The sequence below is a fragment of the Prinia subflava genome, chromosome 10 (assembly GCF_021018805.1).
Source record: "Prinia subflava isolate CZ2003 ecotype Zambia chromosome 10, Cam_Psub_1.2, whole genome shotgun sequence".
Classification (NCBI taxonomy): Eukaryota; Metazoa; Chordata; class Aves; order Passeriformes; family Cisticolidae; genus Prinia; species Prinia subflava.
The window spans coordinates 19,631,942-19,653,417 of NC_086256.1; the positions used below are offsets into that span (position 1 = coordinate 19,631,942).

The window sequence follows — 21,476 nt, forward strand, 5'->3', positions numbered from 1 at the left end:
GTCACGAGAGGGCTCCCGGGCCCCTTTGCCAGTGCCTTTGCCACCCATGGCATCAGGTTATTGAGGATAGGTCCATCCTGTTCTTGGCTGACAGCAGCATATTTGTCACTGGAAAATACATGCCACTGGAAACTGAAAGTCATGCAGTGGCATTCCATCACCTCAGTGGAGCTCCACAGGGAATGGTGATGTAAACATTGCCTCAGGCACATTTGGTTGCTCTTAATAATGTTGAGGAATGAGGGGGTCTGTTTTCACTGAATTGGTAATTATGAGGTGCAATCACTCACTGGTTCCTTGCTGTTAGTGAGTAGGCAAGTTCATTTGCAGTAACTTACTGTTTTATTGTAGTAGTGGAAAAAGAGGCCTTTAATAAGGTCTGCGATATGAAAATGAACAGGTGGAAAAGTGGAACCTACTTGTGTGTTTTGTCCTTGAAGAACAAATCTGGGCAACAGAAGAAGGCATGTGATACACTGGCATGGCTAGTTTCAGAAAGAACACACCAGAGGCAGTTCAGGTAAGAAGTGCACTGATGTTTCTTTTCTCCTGGAGCAGCTGTGACTTTTTTTTGGAACTTTTTTTCCTCACAGATATTCATCAAATGCCAGTGATTTTCTAGTCTTTGTATTCTCTTGGAGTATTGTTTTGTTGTTAGTATGACTCAAGTTTATTAATGGAGGATTGTCACTGAGACACTGATCTTATAAGTCAGTTCCAAATGAAGATCTGAAATCATTTCATGAAGAAAAGTCAAAAGTCTTTTCTTTGAAGGAGGAATTTGTAGGAAATGCAAGAAAGGACTTGGATAACAGCTCTAGCTTTCAAATTCAGTTATGTGTCAGACAGCTAAAACTCATCTGCACTATCATTTACAATCTGATTTTGGGTTTTTTTCCTTGACTCAGATGAATCACTTAAAATGGGATGAAACCTTATGCAAAGTTCTGCTGGGGAGGCAAATGCAGCTGATCACTTTCCATCAGCTGCTCTGCACGAAGAGAAGTGGTAAGAAAACTACTAACATTTCTTAGCAGGGACTGGGCAATGACACAAGAGGAACATTAGGAATGAGACAGTGTCAGTTCTGAGTTGCCAGTGGGATTCACCTCGTGAAGACCCACAACCTCTTGTGTGATACATGACTGATTAAATATTGCTGTTGTACTGGTTTTGCACTGCCTAGTTTTTGGTAGCTGGGGGACCACAGAGGTGACTCCTGTGGAAGCTGCTTGAAGCTTCCACCATGTCCAGCAGAGCCAAAAAAAAAAAAAAGGAAGATGTGAGAACATATGAAACAACATGGAGACACCAAGGTCAGTGCAGAAGGAAGGCAGGAGCTGAGGCCAGGCCCCAGAGCCGAGATTCCTCTACAGGCTGTGGTGAGACCATGGTGAAGTAGCTGTGCCCCTGCAGCCCCTGGGGATCCATGGGGGATGCAGAGATCCACCCACAGCCCCTGGGGATCCAAGGGGGATGCAGAGATCCCACAGCCTGTGGGCAATGTTCTAATGCTGGAGCAGGTGGATGCCTGAAGGAGGCTGTGATCCAGTGGGAGACCCTGTGGAGAGAGGGGCCCTGCTTCCAGGCTGGAGCAGCCTGGCCTTGGAGTACTGAACCCTGTGTAAGAGAGAACCACGTTGCAGCAATGTGCCCGTGGGAGGGACTCAGGCTGCAGCAGGTGTGGTTTGGCTGCTGCTGGTGGGAGCAGACCCATGTAGGGGGCTCACGGAGAACTGTCTCCCATGGGAAGGACCCCATGGCCTCACAGGGGAGGGACTCCTCCCCCAAAACAGCTGAAGGAAACATCAGTGATGAACTGACCAAACCCCCTGCACTGTCAGTGGGAAGGAGGGAGGAGGGACTGGGGGGAAAAAGGTGTTTTAAGGGCTTATTTTACTTCTTATTTTACTTCTCCTTATTATTCACCTCTGATTCTGTTAGTAATAAACTCACTTTGCAACCTTAAGTTGAACATGTTCTGTCCTTGAAATGTTTTCTCCTGGTCCTTATCTCACTCGTGAGCCTTTCATTAATTTTTTTCCCTCTCTGTTGCCCAGCTGTAGCAGGGGAGGGTGAGGGAATGACTCTTGTGGCTGCCCAGTGTTGGGCTAGTGTCAAACTATGAGAGTTGTTCATACCCTGGTCTGAACTCAGTCTAATCCTGAGAGCAACACATCTCTGAATGCTGGCAAACTCATTCATTCTCCTAATGCTGTTAGATTTCCAGTCATCTTTCAATCACCTCCCACTCCTTTTACCTTCCAGAGACCCCTTTGAGGGTCTGTGTGTTGTGTTTTGGGATACTTTTGATAAAGTATCTTCATTTGCATGATTGGAAAGAGTGCAGTTCTGATTTGCGTGCACTGCTCACGGATCACTTGGTTTATGATGGCGTATAATCATTGTGAAAAGGTATTTTATCTTCAGGTGTTGGGTAATCCGGGAGAAAAAACAAACCAAAGGAATGATATTCAGCTAGCTGTCTAAATAATGACTGATAGCATTGACCCATGTGAATTTCGACACCTGCTACAGGAGCTTTGTCATCTTGCAGGCACATAAATAGCCAGTGAATAGAACACAGCCTTACACTGAAGGCACCATGCAAGTCCTCTTCCTCCTCCTCGCAACTGCAGGGCTTTGCTGGGGGCAGTACAACCCCAACACTCTCCCTAAGAGAACCTCTATTGTGCATCTCTTTGAATGGCGCTGGCAGGACATTGCTCTGGAGTGTGAACGCTACTTAGCTCCTAATGGATTTGGAGGAGTTCAGGTGAGTTTTTTCTTGTGAGCAGTAGGAAAATGGCATTGTACTATTTTATTAATAAGTCAAAATGCTCGAGTTGGAGACAGTCATCAACTACTGCTGAGGAGGGAGGGTTGGAAATAGTAGTTGCTTTTAGAAGCAACCCTAACCCTGCAGGACCAATGAATGATGATGTATGTCTAGCAGAATCATTACAAAGGGGCATGCTTTCGTCTGAGAGGCTTCCCCTGAAAGCTAAGTAGAAGGTAAAGCTCTTTATTTTGTTCTAAAAGAAGTATGGAAACAGTGAGGTTTGGCATTCCTAAGGCTGTCCCTATTACAAGTAAAAATAATTCCTATGGCTTCAGCCCTTCCATAAACATGTCCTTGAAAGCAGGCCCATGCTGGACCTGGGCAGCCCACAGGAACAAACCAAAATGTCTTTCTTGCCAGTGTACAAGACAGACATCTCAGAGATCTGAACTGGTGCTGTGGGAGAGAGACTGGGTTGGGTACTAACTTTCTTCTGAGGGCAGAAGTCCTGAGTGCAGATTTTGCCCTTAAAATGTTGAAATAAAACCATTTGATTTCTTATCAAAGTACATAATTTCATCTGCAGGTTTCACCTCCAAATGAAAACATTGTCATTACTAACCCGAACAGACCCTGGTGGGAAAGATACCAGCCCATTAGCTACAAGCTCTGCACTCGATCAGGAAATGAACAGGAATTCAGAGACATGGTGACCAGATGCAACAATGTTGGAGTAAGTGCCTTGATAATCTGTGTCTGATACAGCAAGAAGTGCTGTAGCACCTAGGGAAAGTGCTGCTGTCCTCAAAGGAGGTGTTAACCGAGAAGAAACTGAAAGGGATTTAATCAACTTAAAATCAACTGAATAGTGATGTGGTAAAGCCCTGGATTTCACTTCACATTTGCTACACAATGTACTGAAATGCACATATTGCTTTTCCAGGTTCATATCTATGTGGATGCTGTCGTCAACCATATGTGTGGGGCTGCAGGTGGCTCGGGCACACATTCTACCTGTGGAAGCCATTTTAATGCTGGGAACAGAGATTTTCCAGCTGTACCGTACTCTGGCTGGGATTTCAATGATGGCAAATGTCATTCTGGAAGTGGAGAAATTGAAAATTATGGTGACATATATCAGGTAACTTCCCCTGTAATTTTCAAATTTTCAAATCTTTTTCCTTTTTTTTTTTTTTTTTTTTTAACATGTTCTGTTGACTCTACAGTAAAATCAAATGGTGTAGTGCCTCACAAAACCTGTCCTTAGTCACTTGACAAGTGAATGAACTAGTGACCATAGGTACATGTGTTGCAAAATATTCTAAGTGCTGAGGAATCAAGAACCTATGTGCAGAAGTTTCCTCCTGAACTGAGCCCAGTGTACTCAGCTCAGCCTGTGAGCTCATTTTTGTAGCTTAGAAACTCATCTGGTCATGATAGGGAGCCTCCTTGGAAAATTGACAGCAGTGCAAGGTGGTGCCCTGGTTACACAATTTGCTGGTTTTTGTTGTTAGAATATGTAGTAGTTCTTTCTCAAGCTCTCCCTTCCGCCACTTTGTAACAATACATCATAATGTTTCTGCTTGTACTGCTTCATGTAAGGCTTGTTGCTCATTGGTTTAGGTAGCTCCTGCTATGGTAGTCTCTATAACACACATCTCAAATCCTGGTCTACAACAATTTAAAGCTATTTACATTACAATGTCCACTCCCTGTTCCTTTAGACCAGACCATCATGTTTAATGTTGCAATGAACTCCTCCCCTTACCCCTGCTCTGTCTTGGACTTAGGAGAGACTACAGACCTTCAGGGTTGTACCTGCCCGAAGTGCAGCCATTTCTGTGAGCTACAGGCTCCTCAGGGGGATTCCTGCTACTGCATGGATTTATCCACAGCCACAGTGGCTGTGAGGGGCAGTTCCAGCACAGCATGGATTTATCCACAGCCACAGTGGCTGTGAGGGGCAGTTCCAGCACAGCATGGATTTATCCACAGCCACAGTGGCTGTGAGGGGCAGTTCCAGCACAGCATGGATTTATCCACAGCCACAGTGGCTGTGAGGGGCAGTTCCAGCACAGCATGGATTTATCCACAGCCACAGTGGCTGTGAGGGGCAGTTCCAGCACAGCATGGATTTATCCACAGCCGCAGTGGCTGTCCCAGCACAGCATGGATTTATCCACAGCCACAGAGGCTGTGAGGGGCAGTTCCAGCACAGCATGGATTTATCCACAGCCACAGTGGCTGTGAGGGGCAGTTCCAGCACAGCATGGATTTATCCACAGCCACAGCCTGTCCCAGCACAGCCCTGTCCATGGGCCTTGGTGCCCTCACAGACCTGCCCAGCACAACCTCACCCACAGCCACCGTCCCCTCAGAGCCACCCTGCCCAGCACGGCCTTGCCCCGGCTGCAGTCCCTGCAGGCTGTCCTGCTCTGCTGTGGTTTATCCATGGCCACACGCTGTCAGTGCTCCAGCACGGCCTCATGCACAGCCACTGGTGCCTCAAGGGTGCCTGCTGCAGCACGGCCCTGTCCTTGGGCCCCGGCGCCCTCAGGCTGCCCCTGCTGTGGCACTGACACGGCCACGGCCCCGGGCCCTGCCAGAGGCACCTGCCCTGGTGTGGCCTTTTCCATGGCCTGGAACGTTCCAGATGTCCCTGTTCCCCTGGACTCAGCCCCGGGTCACAGCCCTGTGGCTCGAGGCCGTGCTGGAGCTGCAGCGTGTCCGGGGCAGCAGCCCAGGACCAGCAGCGCTGCCCGGCAGGGCCCGGCCAGCACCAGAGCGGGGATCAGAAGGTCCCAGGGCAGGGATCAGCAGCGCAGGCTGCAGCTGCAGCCAGAGCACAGCGCAGCCACCCAGGAGCCCCAGACTAATGCACAGGAGGAACAGTGAGGCCATGGCAAGCACAGGAGCCATGGGGCTCAGTTATTAGCCAAACAGCAATAACAGCTATAAATTCCATCGAGCACATTAATGATATCCATTGTTAATACAAACCCTTTGAGTCCCATGTTGGGCACCAAAGAGGACTTGTGATTCAACCCAGCCAGCAGCTAAACACCACTCAGCCTCCTGCTTTCAGTGGGATGGGGCAGAGAATTGAAGAGTCAAACTGAGAAAACTTATGGATTGAGATAAAGACAGTTTACCAGGTAAAGAGAAAACCGTGTACAGAAGCAAAGTAAAACAAGAATTTATTTACCAGTTCCCACTGGAAGGCAGGTGTTCAGCTGTCTCCAGGACAGTAGGGCTTTATAATGTGCAATCGTGACTTGCAAAAACAAAAGCCTTTACTCCGGATATCATTTCCATCCTTCCTCCCAATCCAATACAACCTCATTAACCACCACTTGACCTCCACCCTCTTTTGATACACAGTTATCTTTATTTTTTTCTTTTCTGTTGCCCAGGTGAGGGACTGCCGCCTGGTCAGCCTGCTGGACCTGGCCCTGGAGAAGGACTATGTGCGCTCAAAGGTTGCCGAGTACCTGAACCACCTCATCGACATTGGTGTAGCAGGATTCCGACTTGATGCTGCCAAGCACATGTGGCCTGGGGACATAAGAGCATTTCTGGACAAGCTGAAAGATCTGAATACTCAGTGGTTTCCTGCAGGAACGAAACCTTTCATTTACCAGGAGGTAATCTCCATGTTTTCTCCTTTATGCTTGTCTTTGCCTTTTGTATCTCTTTTGCCTCCGCCTTCAGAGGAACAACAATACATCTTCATCCAATTTACCCTAGAGGGAGCTCACAATTTATTTGGAGAAGCCCTGCAGACATAGGTAGTTTTAATTTTTAAAAATGCCTCCACAACAGATTGTCAATCAACTTTACCTTTCCTTTCTTCAGTCATGTTTTTACGTGTGTCCCTCATGTCTTATACTGACTTTGTGTTGATCTACACAGCACAAATACATAAATACTTTCTTCTCAGTGTAAAGCGAGAACTCGGGTTCTGTACGTTGCATTGTTGGTTTTTGTGAGACAAGAAGGGATGCAGGTTTCCTTTCCTGTACCAGGTAATTGACTTGGGTGGAGAGCCCATCAAAGGCAGCGACTACTTTGGAAACGGCCGAGTGACAGAATTCAAGTACAGTGCCAAACTGGGGACAGTGATCCGCAAGTGGGGCGGAGAAAAGATGGCCTACTTAAAGTAAGGATGAAGGTGCTGCAACTTCTCCAGGATTCACTGGATGCACAAATTGACAGGGTAGCTTCAAGTCTGTGTTTTTGTTTAGGAACTGGGGAGAAGGTTGGGGCTTTGTGCCTTCCGACAGAGCCCTGGTCTTTGTGGATAATCACGACAACCAGAGAGGACACGGGGCTGGTGGAGCTTCTGTTCTAACCTTCTGGGATTCCAGGTGAGGGACTGTTCTTGTCTGGGTGGTGCTTCTTGCTCTTGCTTGTTTGTCTGTGTGTTCTCTGGCAGGTTGGTGGTTCCATGTCTCATTCCTTGTTTGTCCAACCCCCAGGATGTATAAAATGGCGTCAGGTTTCATGCTTGCCCATCCGTATGGGTTCACACGTGTGATGTCAAGTTTTCGCTGGCCAAGATATTTTGAAAATGGAAAGGTGAGCTGTTCATGCTGAAGATGCATCCTTGGGGATTAGGGGTCAGAACAGGGCCAGAGAAGTAGTCCAGTGCATTTCAGTTTGTGCAGTGATTGCCCTGTCCCATGCTGGATGTAGCCAGTGAAACTTTGATGCTCCATCTAGCTGTGCAGTCCAGAGAGGCTCTCTGCATTTTCAGTGAGAAGAGATAAAGCTGTCTTTTTGCACTGACAGGACATCAATGACTGGGTTGGACCCCCAAGTAACGCGGATGGCTCCATAAAGCCCGTTACCATCAACGAGGACACGACCTGTGGCAACGACTGGGTTTGTGAGCATCGCTGGCGGCAAATCAAGTAGGGAGAGGCACTGGGGAGAAACAAGCAGTAAAAGCATTTGCTTTTGCTGTGTGCTCCATGTGGCTTTGAGCTGTTGCAGGGGCAGTGACAGACATTGCTTGTGCTTTCAGGAACATGGTTATCTTCCGTAACGTGGTGGACGGTGAGCCTTTCTCCAACTGGTGGGACAATGGCAGCAATCAGGTGGCTTTTGGCCGTGGTAATAAAGGCTTCATCATCTTCAATAATGATGACTGGTGAGTCAGTGGCAGAAATAGTGTCCCCAGGGAGAACAATAGCATCCTGCATCAGCAACCCAACATGAGTTATTTGAGTGCATGCTGGGTCCAGAGAGCTGAAATTAGAGTGTAGGAGGGGTAGGATTAGAAAGCTCATGCTTTACATTGCCCTTTAAATAAGGGAATAAAATCAGATTCAGAAATCTTACACACGATTTGGAATACCTGTTTTAAAACCATTACATAAATAGTGTTTATTTTCTCATAGGAATATGAATGTCTATGTGCAAACTGGACTGCCTGCTGGTACCTACTGTGATGTTATTTCTGGACAAAAGGAAGACAACAAGTGTACTGGAAAGCAGGTGTTTGTTTCTGGTGATGGAATGGCTAATTTCCAGATTAATACTGATGCTGAAGATCCGTTTATTGCAATTCATGTTGATGCCAAATTATAATTCGGGAGAAATGTCCTCCTCTGTTTGGTCTGTGTATTACTGTTTCCCCCATACGTTATTCCTTGGTTTTTGAGCATGAGTGACTTTCTGTTGAATAATAAATGGCATTCAAATTGAAGAGTAATGTTTTTCCCTGAATGAATTAGATGTAACTTTATGCCCTCATAACTAGTGCCAATACACTGGTAAGTTTTAAGGCAATGCAGTGCTCCAGTTCTCATGTTACAAAAAAAAAAAAAAAAAAAAAAAAAAGTAATCAAAATCAGCACCTGGCTAAGGTAAAATGCAGTATTTCTAGGGCTGATCCATATGCACACACTTGTATCCCAGAGCAGCAACCTTGTGTCTGTCAGCTACGAGCAGTGCCTACATAGCGAGTTTATCCCTTCTTTAAGACAAACCAAGCCTGCGGTCTGGGGCACTGAAGGAATCTGGGCCGTGCCAATCAGTTATTCCAGCCTGTGGCACCAGGGAGAGCAGCAGTCACTGGTTCACAGTCAGCTTGTGCCTGGACAAAGCAAATCCTCAGCTCTTGCACCGTTTGGCCCATGGCTTTAGACAAGGGAGCGCTCCCTGTGCCGAAGGTGTCTGAGGACACACTGTGTATCCAGGCACTGCTGCCACCTTGTGCCACGGCAAATTCCTGCCTCTGGTGCGTTGGGCTCCCTTATTCTCTAATACCTGCAAGAATTATGCAAACATTGGCAGCTTTCCCAAATCCCTTGTCAGCTGTGAGAAAACGCTGAGGTAAAAGCGAGCGTGCAGGCCTTGATTTAAGTCAGAATCTGTGCTAGGCCAAAAGTGCTGACTGCATGCCATTCTGAAGGGAAAAATGAAAGGAGGTTGCTCCAATCTGAGGTCAAGGTGTACTTTTAAGGGCTGTTTCCTTTCTGTGGTGTTAGGGGTGGATATTGGCTCTCAGTAGCCAAGGGCTCCAAGTGTGTGTCAGGGCAGTTGTGGGAAGCGTCCCTGGCCCAGCAGTGACTTCCATCTGTCTCCCTTGCTGGCTGTGGCCAGCACCTCCTGGATCCATCCCCTCAGCCCCTGCATCTGCTCAGTGGAGAGGTGCAAAGCTCTGGGGACTCTTGTCAGGAGAATGCAGGGCATTCAGAGCCTTTACAAACCTGTTACTTGCCCATGGGGCAAGTCAGGGAGTCCTCGGGCCCCTCAGAAATTGATAGGAACTCTCTTAAGCCCTGCATTCAGCTCTACCCCCTCAGAAACTAGGATTCCATACTCTTTCAGACACTGCCCATCCCAAAATGGAATAATCACTTCACACTTGGAATTGCAAATCCACCCCCAAGCCCCACAGCTTTTGTAGCAAATGACACACACTGAAGTGTCCATAAATCAACAGGCTGAATATGGAGAAGGTTGTCTGTGCCTGGGAACATATGTGGATCTACTTTCCAAGGATTTTGGAGTGCAATGAATGTTTTGCTTAATGTAGGTTCATGTAGCTCTGCATTTCACAGTGGTATTAAATAGAACATGGAGGAAAAGAAATCATGAGACACCTTCTTTAGGTGTAAATAAAACTTTTTGGGCCAAATAGTCACTGCTTTGAAAGGACCTAACTTGCATTCAGACCTTGGTTTTTGTTCCTTTTGTTTCAGGATTTTGGCACATTGCCTAATAACTTGAGCATAAAGATGATGAGAAAGCAACACTGTCATCCATAGCAACACCAGGTCTTTTAGATAACTCACTAAACCCAGAGTTACAGTCAACATTACTGCTGATCTCTAAGTTTTTAAACAAATGTTAGTACTAGGAAATGTTTATCTTTGTTTTGGTAATTTCTATTGCTACTCTTCTATGTGAAGTGATGACGCTAAGGCCCTAATGTTTTTATACTAGTAATCAATGAAGAATTGAAGTTATGTTATGCAATTTATCAAATTTAAGATAAGATATTTGCTGGGGCACAACAGGCTAGCACAACAGATCTGCCGAATTGAAAAGTTCTAGAATTTTGTGGCGCAATGCAATATTTAATTTTCTGTTAGAAATAGTGCTCACTTTCATTGACCAAACAGTGAATTTAGCTGTGTAATTAATCTGTGAATCCATAAATGCATTGGAAAATTACAATTATGTTATTTTTTTTTCATTTTTTTCCTCTTTCTCTTTTTCTATTTATTTTTCTTTTTCTTGTCCTCTTTTTTTTTTTTTTTTCTTTTTAATTTGGGGATTTTTCCTGCCATAGTTCTGTCTCCAAATGGGGCTTTCAGCATAACAGTGATCAGAATTTAATGGAAGTGATGCACAATAAAGCAAAGTGAATAGCTGCTTGTATGTACAACTGCTCACTGCTCATATTTAAGTTTTACATATATATGTATATAAAAAGAGAGAGAGAGATTCAGGCAGTAAACACTTTCACATTCATCCAAACAGAAAAGAGAAACTATGATTTGATAATTTATCCTTCTGGTGGGTTTAATCCACAGAGTTAAAATTGTATAAATTATTTCCCCTTATATTCAGATATGGGGAAATAAACAGTGAGATTAGAAAAACCATGAACTCTTAGTGTACTGTCTCATAGTGGACCAGAAAGTTGTTTACTGAATTATTCATGGCAATTTATATTCTCAGCTAAGTGCAACAGCAAATATAGAAACTTTTGTTCAGCTCTGCATGCCTCTGTGTCAGCTTATTACCTCCCTGAATCACTGCTACTTTTCTGAGAGAAGAAGGAGTTCTGTAAAGGGAGACTAACAATCTATGGTCTCTTTATTGTCTCTTTTATGGAGAGTGTAAAAATTTTATTCAAGTTATTTTCTTTTAAGAGGAAACAAATGAAAAGCTCAAAATACAACAATAGCTTTTAAATTGCTGATCCTGTGTTTATCTGCAATCTGTGTTTTTAACAGTCTTAGTGTATTAGTCTTATTGCACAGTTCTGAGCAGTATACAGATATTTCCTTTGCAAGTATGCTGTGGCAATATTAATTTTGCCTTAATTTTAAATCAGAATGCTTGTAAGAGCAAATGCTGGTGACACTGTTTGAGATGATAGAGGTGAATTATCTCCAGTCACTAGAGTCAAAGTGAGAGTGGGTAATCCCAAGAACAGCATTTATTTACATGGAAGTTTCTTGGAAATGAGCGTAGTTTCACAAACATATATCTACACCTCTACAGACATCTAAATCTCTCTTCACTTGTCATTTACTCTCCTGCTCTTCAGCATTTGTAATCACCCTTTTGATTATATTTAAACATATGCAATTTGCGTGATCTGGTAGAAAATGGCAGAACAATATTTTACAGCAAAGCTGTAACAAGATCATATTGGGATCAACAACATATCAGAACCTTCCTGCTGAGATCGACCCTGGGATGTCTGAACTGGCATGGAGTGAATGTGGATTTCTGTGGAGTGGTATCATCGCATCTCAGAGAAGTTCCTCTGAACCTTGTTAAGTCAGATAATGGGGTAGAACAGTAAGTAAGGCAATCAAGGTTAATAACATGAGGTTTCTCTGTCTGGGTTCTGTGCACATTTCTGCCTTTGCTCAAGTACTCCTTGAATCTACCTTTTTCTAGACAGTGCAGTTAGCAAAGGACAGCTGACATGTGCAGTGGTGAGAGGGACAGGACAGAGCAGTCAGAGCAGTGTTGGACAGACAGCAGGGCAGAACAATTAGGTAGCAAGCTAGAAGGAATACCAATATTGACAAAAATGAGAACTAGAACAAGACAGAACACAGAGAAGAGGCAAAGTCCTGGATGACTTATCTAGAGGACCAAACTGTATTCACGGGTAGAACTTGCAGACTGAAATGGCAAAAACAGGACTAAAACAAGTAGTTCAACAAGCATCATGTTTGTGTCTTGTAGACAGGACATGCATGGTTTAACTGGGAGAAGAAATTTTATCTTAGAGCAACTATGAAAGAACTTTATGGTGCTGTAAGCTGTAGCAAACTGTCTATTTATGATAAGAGTAAAGACCTTGTGCTGACAAATAGATTGCCATATTTCAGTATCAGGCTTGTAAGCTATATAAGAAGAATAGGATGTTAAAATCTCTTGATAAGAGAGCTCAGGTGATAAAAACAGAGAAGAAAATGTGTCAGAAAAATATGAGTGATAGATTTGGATCTAGTTTTCTACTGTTCTTTGGAATTCATTTCAATATCTCTCCTACAAATGTTTAAAGTTAGCCATCTTTTGCATATAATAGCTACCACATTCATTGCCGGCCTTGATATCATAGATTAAGTTGTGGTCTCTACAGAAATACCCCATTCCTTGCCAAGGGAAGCGAATGTGGCAGTTCTGCCTAAAAAGCCCCTACACATGCCGAAACAGAACCCAAAATATCTGAAATAAAACCCCATTTTTCCTGACTTTTTTTTTACATTGCAGGTAAATGTTTTCTACAACTCTTCGGGAGGAAAATCACATGTTCTTTCTGCTGATGTTCCTTGTGGCACTATGTGGATTTCAAAACCTCACTGTACAACCAGCCAAGTAATTTTTTCACCTCACATGAGACTGGACAAAGTTTGTGTTAACAAGGCTACAGCATATTTACAAAGCTGAGAAACTGGAGAAGGGATGTAACTTCACTATGGAGAGCTGTGAGTTTTTTTCTAATAGAAGGAAACATCCCATAATTCAGCCATGATTCACTATCTTCCTACTTGTTATGGATGAAATACAATTGCCCTTTTACATGTCTGCTAACTTTGGAAAAATATTCATCTTCTAGAGACACAGGTGGCTTTCTGTTCATTTGATCTTCATGCTCAAATGCTGTGTTCTGTTTATCCCACACTTAGAGATCAGAAGGTTGGATAAGACCATTAGGGTCATTTCAGTTGCACTATAATTACAAGATGATCCTCTCAACACAACTCTTAAATGTTTTATCTGGTCTGCTTTGAACATGACTTTGTTGATCCATCCATGACTTCTTTTGAAGTGCTGCTCTACTGCCTAATGGACTTTATGGGCAGATTTCTTTTTATCAGTAAGATAAAATTTAAATTTTCATATTATAGTTTGTTGCTCTTTAATTGCCTTAAAAAACACCTTTACTTTCTCCTGACAATATTTCCTATCAATGGCAAGAAAATAAATGTATGCTGCATGTCAGTATAGTGTTAATTAACAAGAATTAAATCAACTGCCATAAAATGAAATGCACTTTTATTTTTCCCTTCCTTTTTTTTTTAAATCTAGATAGAGACAAAAAACTAGTAATAAGATTTTTCTAGTTACTAGAAAATTCACCCGTACACAATTCATTTTGGCCTCAAATGATATAATACTTACACACTTATAAAATGTTAGTTAACCCATAATAAGTGCAGGTGTAAATAACCTTGTTTCAATGCATCTATCTACCCTGAAAATATTAGGAAACAAGGGGTTTGACTTGTGTAAAATCATGTAGCATACAGTTGTGTGTGTGTGTATATATGTGTATATATAGTGTGTATCCATACACACACACATTTCACACATCTACATTTATGTGTTGGGATTTTTATTTATTCCTTATGCTTCCAGGATATCCCTTAGGCTCCAAACTGGAAATTAAATGAAATATTTATGGATCACTTTATGCTCAATTTCTGCAAATAACTTTTTAGTAATATGAATTAGCAAATAAGCTTTTATTCCTAGGAAAATTCATGGTGCAATCTCACATTTCTTGTGCATCCAGAATTTTCACTGAGATCAAATAGATATCACTATAGGAAAAAAATAGCACTGAGATTGACAAGATGCAGTTCACTTGTTTTGTTTATGCATATTTCCCTTAAGTGTTTGAAATACTGAGTGTTTGAAATATTGAGTCTTATTTTTAATTTAGTTCTGAGATTAGAACATCTTTAAAGGTGCTTCTATGATTTTGCAGTGAGATGGAACTTTAATTCACCTTTATCCTAACACATGAGGAAAGGTGGAGAACTTTTTACTGAAACCCAACACCCTTTACACAGTAAAGCATCTTCAGTCTGAACTCTTCCTACTCCTTCTATTTCTCAGAAATGACAGTTCTGTTTACAACTTGTCTTTATTTATTTTTCTTAAAGGAAATCTGTTGTCTGTGCTTCTCCCTTCACTATTTTGCAGAAATACGTTCTGGTTCTACATGGCCACTTGAAATATTTACTGTGGTGGGGAGTGACTTCAGATTTGGAAAAAAGAAAAGAGAACAGATGATTTTCCTCTCTTTTCACGTGGAAGTCTCATAAAGAAGCAGGAGAACTGACAGCTCTTTTTGGTGTCTCATTTCAAGGCAGTCACATAGAGAATGAAATAATTACTTGCTCAGCTGTTCAAAATACATTTGTGCTGCTACTAATTAAAATTACTTTGGACTTTTAGGAACATAGTGCTGTAGAACACCTTGGCAACAACTCTTCAGGCCATGGCTCTGTGCATTTTTCTACCATTCTTTAAAAATAAAAGGCATTCTGCTCTTAAAAAAACATCAGGAAAACACAATTCCTTGTATCATGTCATTAGAAAACTATTTTCTTCACAGCTATGTAATACTCTTTGAGATATTCTCTGCACTCTCTACATCCTTTGTCTGTTTTTAGCATGGAGTCATACTACATAAATCCACAAACGTTTGTATCAGCAAAATTGAGGACTTTCCAAAGTGTTAAGAAGTGTCAATGTACAAATTTTCTGAAAAAAATATTTAAAGATTTTAGAGAAACTGTCTATGCTGCCATTGAAATCATAGGCACCATTTTGCTATTTTAAACTATACTGCTGTTTACTTTAGAAACAATATGCACTAAGCCAGAGATAAGGAGTGTATAAAACCAAAATTCTGTTGCTGTTTGATTTTGAAAGTATTTAAATTGTGCAAAGTAAATCCAGTCTTTCTCTAGGTACTGCTGTGTTTATATTGCATAGACACAGAGATACACAAAAAGGCAGTGCTGGATCTCTATTATAGATATAATATAGATTTATAATATAGATGACATCATCTGTGTGTTTATGAGACCCTGCATTTGTGGGGAACGTAGCAGAGTTGTAAGCTTTGCCAAGTATTTCACTGAATTGAAATAAATAGCTTAGGCTCTTCAGATTCCATTTTTATGCTCAACAAACTGTCACCAAGGAAGTAGTTCTGCAGTTGATGACATTTTCAAGAGATTTGCAGTTGTGCCCTGAATGCTTTCAATTACACTCAGTATCAACCTTCGGAATTACTTTTTACCATTACCCGGACAACTTTAGCACGGAGGAAAGTGCTTTGTTCAGAGGCAGTATGCTGATGTCATCTATTTGAACATCTGACATATTGAAACAGGCCACTCTCTATGGAGGAAAAAATGCATCAAGTTTATATGAAATATCAGAGGCCCTTTTTGCCCAATTTGCCCAGCCCAGCAGTTAAACTGCAGTGACAGGAGGCTGAGGGAAACAGGCTGAGCCTGGGAAATCCCAGCTGCTGTGAAGCTGTGTAGTGAAGAGAAGCATTGATTTTTCTTTTTAATTTCAAATCATCTCTACTCCTTGAATGCCATCCTATGATTTTTCAATTAAAAAGTATTGCAAAAACATCATATGTAATTCAAAGATAAGGCTCAATTGCTACATGTTTCTGGGAACACAATGTGTCAGTAATGAGTCTCTAAGAACAACAACAAAAAAATTAAAAAGATTGTCTACAGAAGTGCACTCTTCCATAGACATACTGATGTGCCTAATTAAAGAAGCTGAATCATGATCATCCGAGTAATGTAAATACTAATAATGTTAATAGCTTAGCTTCGTCTAAATTGGACTGTTCTGGAAAATAGCCACTAATTGGTATTGATAGGAAACGATGAAGTAATGTAATTTTTGCTGACAGTACTATACCCAGCACACAAAAACAAGTTCACTCCAATGCTAGACAAAAGATTTCTGCTGAACTGCAAATAAACACAAAGCATAAATGCTGCCTTTTGCTAAGTGCTAAGCATCAACAATGCAGCGTCAATTAGAGAAAATCCGAGGTTTGGCAGCTGTAGCAAAGCCCGTGAGTGTTGGCAGGGTTTGGAGGCCTGGGTCGGCTGCCTGGGGCTGCAGGACAGACTCGTGTGGGGTTCCTGCTGGAGCAGCTCTCAGGCAGCCCCAGCCAGGGGAGCCAAGATCCCTGTTCTGGGAGGTTTCCCTCTTCAGGAAAGTCAGTGCTTTGTTCAAGTCCTTACAACCCTGCAAAGCGCCCACATTCTCATTGGCAAAACTAAGACAATAAAATTCTGCAAGGCCAGTGATGGCTGTGCAAGCAATATAGATGTGCATAAACTAAGTCAAATGATCTGATAATATCCTGTACTCTAACAATTTTCTCTTATTGAGCACTGCAGCAGAGTCAAGGTCCTAACATCTGCCTATTACTTTCCCTCATAAAATGGAATGTGCTCTTCTGTAGTTTGAGAAATTATATTAAAAACAGAACATTAAAACCCTCAGTTTCTCATATAAAAAACTACTTTGTTAATTTGTTGTACGATTGTATTACACGTCATATTTATGCGGTGATGGAATCTTTCTGCATTATTGTGTACCCAGAAACATAAAGATGAAAGTGCAATGATTTAATTGCAGACCTTAGTATCACCTTAAGAAACATGTATTTTTTAATTTCTGTGTAATTGGCTTTTATAGGTGTCTGAAATTTCTGTATTACAATTATACAGAATGACTCTTTTAAGCTGTACACCTAATTTCATACCTTTTAGTCATTGATAGAGCCTAAAAATTTAAAGTGACATTCTGCTTTCTACAGCTCCAGCTGCTAATTTTGACTCAATGAGTATGTACCTGCTGCAGGTCACCATCACTCCTACAGATGGATACCATTAAAATGTTGTTCCTGTTAAGCGAGAACAAGGCACATAAGACAGGTGATCTTTTGATTTAGCTCTCAGAACAAGATCTTTGCTGATGACAGAGCAGATGGTCAGCTTTGTTGAACAGGAGAATTAAAATAACTAGATATCTTTTGGCAGATGTTCACTACATTCATGCATAGATAAATTTAATCCTCATCTTTTATCTCAGTCAGGTTCTAGGTGTAAAGGATGTGCAGTACATCATGTGTAGTGTGTTCTGAAACCTGAACCATCACAACACTACATTTTCTGGTATCACTACAAGGAAAGAATGATTTATTTTGCTTTTATCTGTCAGAAGACATAAAGATTGTTAAAATCTTAATTTATTTTCATGTGTTTGCTTTCTGTTTTCTTACAGAGGGAAAATTTCTTACCAAGCAGAATAGGCTATTCATTTTTGGACTAAAACCAGGAAAAATGTAGCACAGATCTTCCAGCAATGCTCACTGCTCAAGGAAAAAACTGGATGTCAGTAAGAATTATAACTCAGTCCCAAAACTCATACATAAATACAGATCCTGTTTTTTGTGTTTAGCATATTTCCATTGGCAGGCTACTCACTTTGGGACTTTCCAGGCTGAAGACAGTATTCCACAAACCATCTATTTTGACTAGTGGCCAGGAAGGTTAAAACAGAATATTTCAACATGTACAGCTTTGATGAGCTTGAATATGCAGGAATCCTTGGTTTATCAAGAAAAGGTTTTTGCTAATAGAATTCCCTCCCTAACAAGGTGGTGTCCCTGGATTTTACCTCCAAACCAGAAAACTCTTCTTCATAAGCTCAGTGTCCTGAATGAAAAAGATGGAGTTCAAGAGTTCATGTACGCTATACAGTGCTCCACACTGGAGAGATTTTCAAAGGTACCTGTTCAGTAATTGGCAGATTTCTACAGGACCTCAAATCCTGAATATTGAAAACTACTGGTTTTATAGCAGGTAGAACAATTCCAAGATGAGTCTGAAAGAGCAAAGACCCAGGAAACCATTGCTCCCTAATATAGGTCCTTGTTTCACCTATGGAAGGCACTGGCTCTGGGTGTATGTTGGGTAATACTCTCTCGGGGTCCCTAGAAGACTGATGAGAATACAAGAAGTTCTAAAATAAGACTTGCTATTTGAACAGAAAATAAGTAGCTTGACATTTTTCTTAAGAGAGAGAACAATGTCTTGCCTATCTCTTAATCTGCAGCAGAAGTCACAGCCTCCTTCTTTCAGTGGAAAGTAACACCAGGTGTTACTCAGTGCACGAGAAGAGTCCAGACACTGATGAAGGATACGTGTCTGGAACAAACTGATTTCAAAAGTGGGCAATAATTAATAAGGCAGCCCTTAGAAGCAGGTGTCTCACAATGACCCTTTCAGTGGAAGAAGATAAAATTACATTGTTAAAGAACTTATGAACATTCAGATATATTATGACATTCAGATATAGGCTCTTTTTCTTTCTGTGAATCTTTTATAACTGGGGCAATACTTATTCTGTTACACGTGCTACAGCATTTCAGAAATTCTTGCCAATAAATAAAGATCAAAGTTGCAAAAAGAAACAAAATGATAAAACTTGTGCCTCAAGATGGCAGTACTGTTTAAAATATCAAGCTCACTCAACTGAAACAATAGTGTTACGAGCATCCACAGCAGATAGTACACACACCACTTGTTTACAACTGCAGTGTAAGATGGATATTTTCAAGGAAGATAATCACAAGTTAGTGATATCTGCAGGGGTTTTCATTTTCCTTTTAGGAAGTACTGTAGAACAGGTTCTTGTTCCATATTGTGGCTTAGGCTCCAGTGGAACAATGTAACTGGATTTCAACAAAAAACCTGTAGTGCTAAGAATGAACATATTGCAATCAGTGAACATATTGTGCACTTGTTTTTTCTTTCATGTCCTCAGTTTCTGGAGAAGAGAAATTCGAGGCCATTAAATAGTGTCTGGCAGCTATTCTTGTTGATTAGCTATCACGTTAATAATTACAGCCACTTTCAGGCAGCAGAGAGAGCAGATGCAGGAAGCTGCTGTGGCATTGCTTCATCAATATAAAATGTGCTGAATGCAAAAGGTGTCATTCAGAGCAAGCAGATAAAATGATATTGTATACTCAAGGGTAAACATCATATTCCCTTTTCTGAGGCGCTGCCTGGTTATGTTATTAAATTGTTATTGCTGTTGTCTCATAACAAAGCAATCACAGCACGGTGTTTCTGCAGCAGAGCTCAAAGACAGGTGGGGAGCTCCCATCGTGGAGCGAGAACTGGGTGGTGTCACAGCCAGGCAAAGGGGTTCTCAAAGGCAGAGGAACTCATGGGCACAAACACACACATGCAAGATTTCATAGTGCTGAAAGGAGTGGTGGAGAACCATAAAGAAGTTCTATTCCAGGGAGCACATAATGATATAAACCCAGAAAATGCAGTCTTGCCTCTCCACTAGGAGTCCCAGACACATGCATGCCTTTGGAATCACGAGGGAAATCACTCTCAGCAGGTCAGCCCTGGCTGCTTTAGTCCCTGTGTCAGGCAGCACTGCTGGGAGCTGCCAGTTGCAGAGCTGCTGATTTGCCACACTAATGATTTGTCATGGTGTAGTAAGAACTTGTTAGTCTGCCCATTGCCATGACAGGCCAACATTTCAATTTCTGTTTGCAGTGGCAGATGCAAATAACTACATAAATCACTAGTACAGAGCCTAATTCAAGGCATGTTTTTCAGCAATGTGAACACAGTGCCCAGTAGTGGCCTATGAAGAGGAATGTTATTATATTTAACTGCAGGGTGTATCTTTTTTCCTTGATGTATGCTGTAGTATGTAACTCCCATTAACTTTAAAAGGCTATAGACTCTAGGAACATCAAAGTAGAACATACCCTGAGAAAAAAAAAATGTCCTTGGATGCTTACACACAGCTGCTATTGACATTAATTTAAGAGTGCAGTTCTTAGCCCTAAGTATGCCCCTTTCTACTGGATATGGAACTGAGCTCAGTTCTCATGGAAGGGTTTTACAGAATTTCCAGAAAATAGCAACTCTTAAGGATATGTTTTAAACCAAACTATTTAGAACCAAAACTTTATTGGACAATGAGATACTTATTGCACTGCACATTGGACATCCAAGCATTGTGAACATACCACTCAGGCATGATTTTTAACCTAAATTTTGCTGCATAATTATCATCAATAGCCATCAATATCTACTCTTTACAGAAGCAAAAACTTCACATTGATCTCAGTGTAACTTCTCCATCACAATTCAAGTTTTCCTGAGAAAAAGTAACAGTTCTCCACACATGCATTAAAAATGTAATTATCTCCTATACCTCCAGTATTTAGATGTTCATACCTACTTAGCTGTTTGAGTGTCCCACGGGGCAGCTCTGCCTTTATACATGATTAGGCAAAGAGCTCTCTTACCTGCCTTCCAGCTCAAATTCCCAGCTCGTATGGAGTGAACTAGGGGTGAAGGATACGTGTGCAGCAGGCTGAGAACATACAGCTTTTAGGATCAGGTGTGTGGGGTCCTTAAAAACACCCGCCATGATTTACTGTAACAAGCCAAACCTGCTGCAGGTCAGGATGCAAAAGGGTTCACTGATGCAGTGGAGATCTGCAAGGCCAGAACAGAAAGGATTTAGCAGAACTTTTAGTATTTTCCTGTGCAAACATGGAAACGCAGTGTGGGCCAGACTGTGCATTCATAGGTGTCTCTTCAAAGCAGTACGAGACACACACACAAAAATCATAATTGATATTGCTAATTAGTTTATTCACTCTGCACTGTGACATTACCTACCTCTCCTAAAACTCAGAATCTCTTTGCTGCATTTTTTGTAGCATGACAGTGTGGAAGAAAGCATAAATAAATAATAAAGTGACCTGTAGGCTAATATGCTCCCTAGTTCAGAAGTATTTTCAAGTATATATTTTAAGATGACATGCCATTAAAATAAAAAATTAATAAACAGAAGCAAAAAAAAGCAACATATTTCATTTCACATTAAATACATCTAGGTAACTTGTCACTTTGCCACACCTTCTCAGAGGATGACACAGAACAGGCTCCAGGACCAAAGGACAGCAGCTGTGCCGTAAGTCACCTTGAATTTGAGCACTGGATCTGCTGTGCCAGAGCACAAGCCCCACATATCCTGTCCAATATTCTGTCCTTGGAAATGGCCAGCATCTATAGAAAGTGCAGGAAAAGGATGTAAGGGAATA

At 41.7% G+C, this 21,476-nt stretch overlaps 1 protein-coding gene across 1 annotated transcript; it reads left to right on the forward strand.

Moving 5' to 3' along the window:
• The first annotated feature begins 92 nt into the window (after nt 1-92).
• On the forward strand, nt 93-8,492 carry LOC134555727 (pancreatic alpha-amylase). Its single transcript, XM_063407641.1, has 11 exons — nt 93-1,008; nt 2,558-2,776; nt 3,369-3,515; nt 3,726-3,923; nt 6,196-6,426; nt 6,808-6,941; nt 7,027-7,149; nt 7,261-7,360; nt 7,574-7,695; nt 7,809-7,934; nt 8,185-8,492. Exons 2-11 carry the CDS (start codon nt 2,606-2,608, stop codon nt 8,372-8,374), a joined length of 1,542 nt encoding a protein of 513 aa, XP_063263711.1. The 5' UTR covers nt 93-1,008; nt 2,558-2,605; the 3' UTR covers nt 8,375-8,492.
• Nucleotides 8,493-21,476: the final 12,984 nt, after the last annotated feature.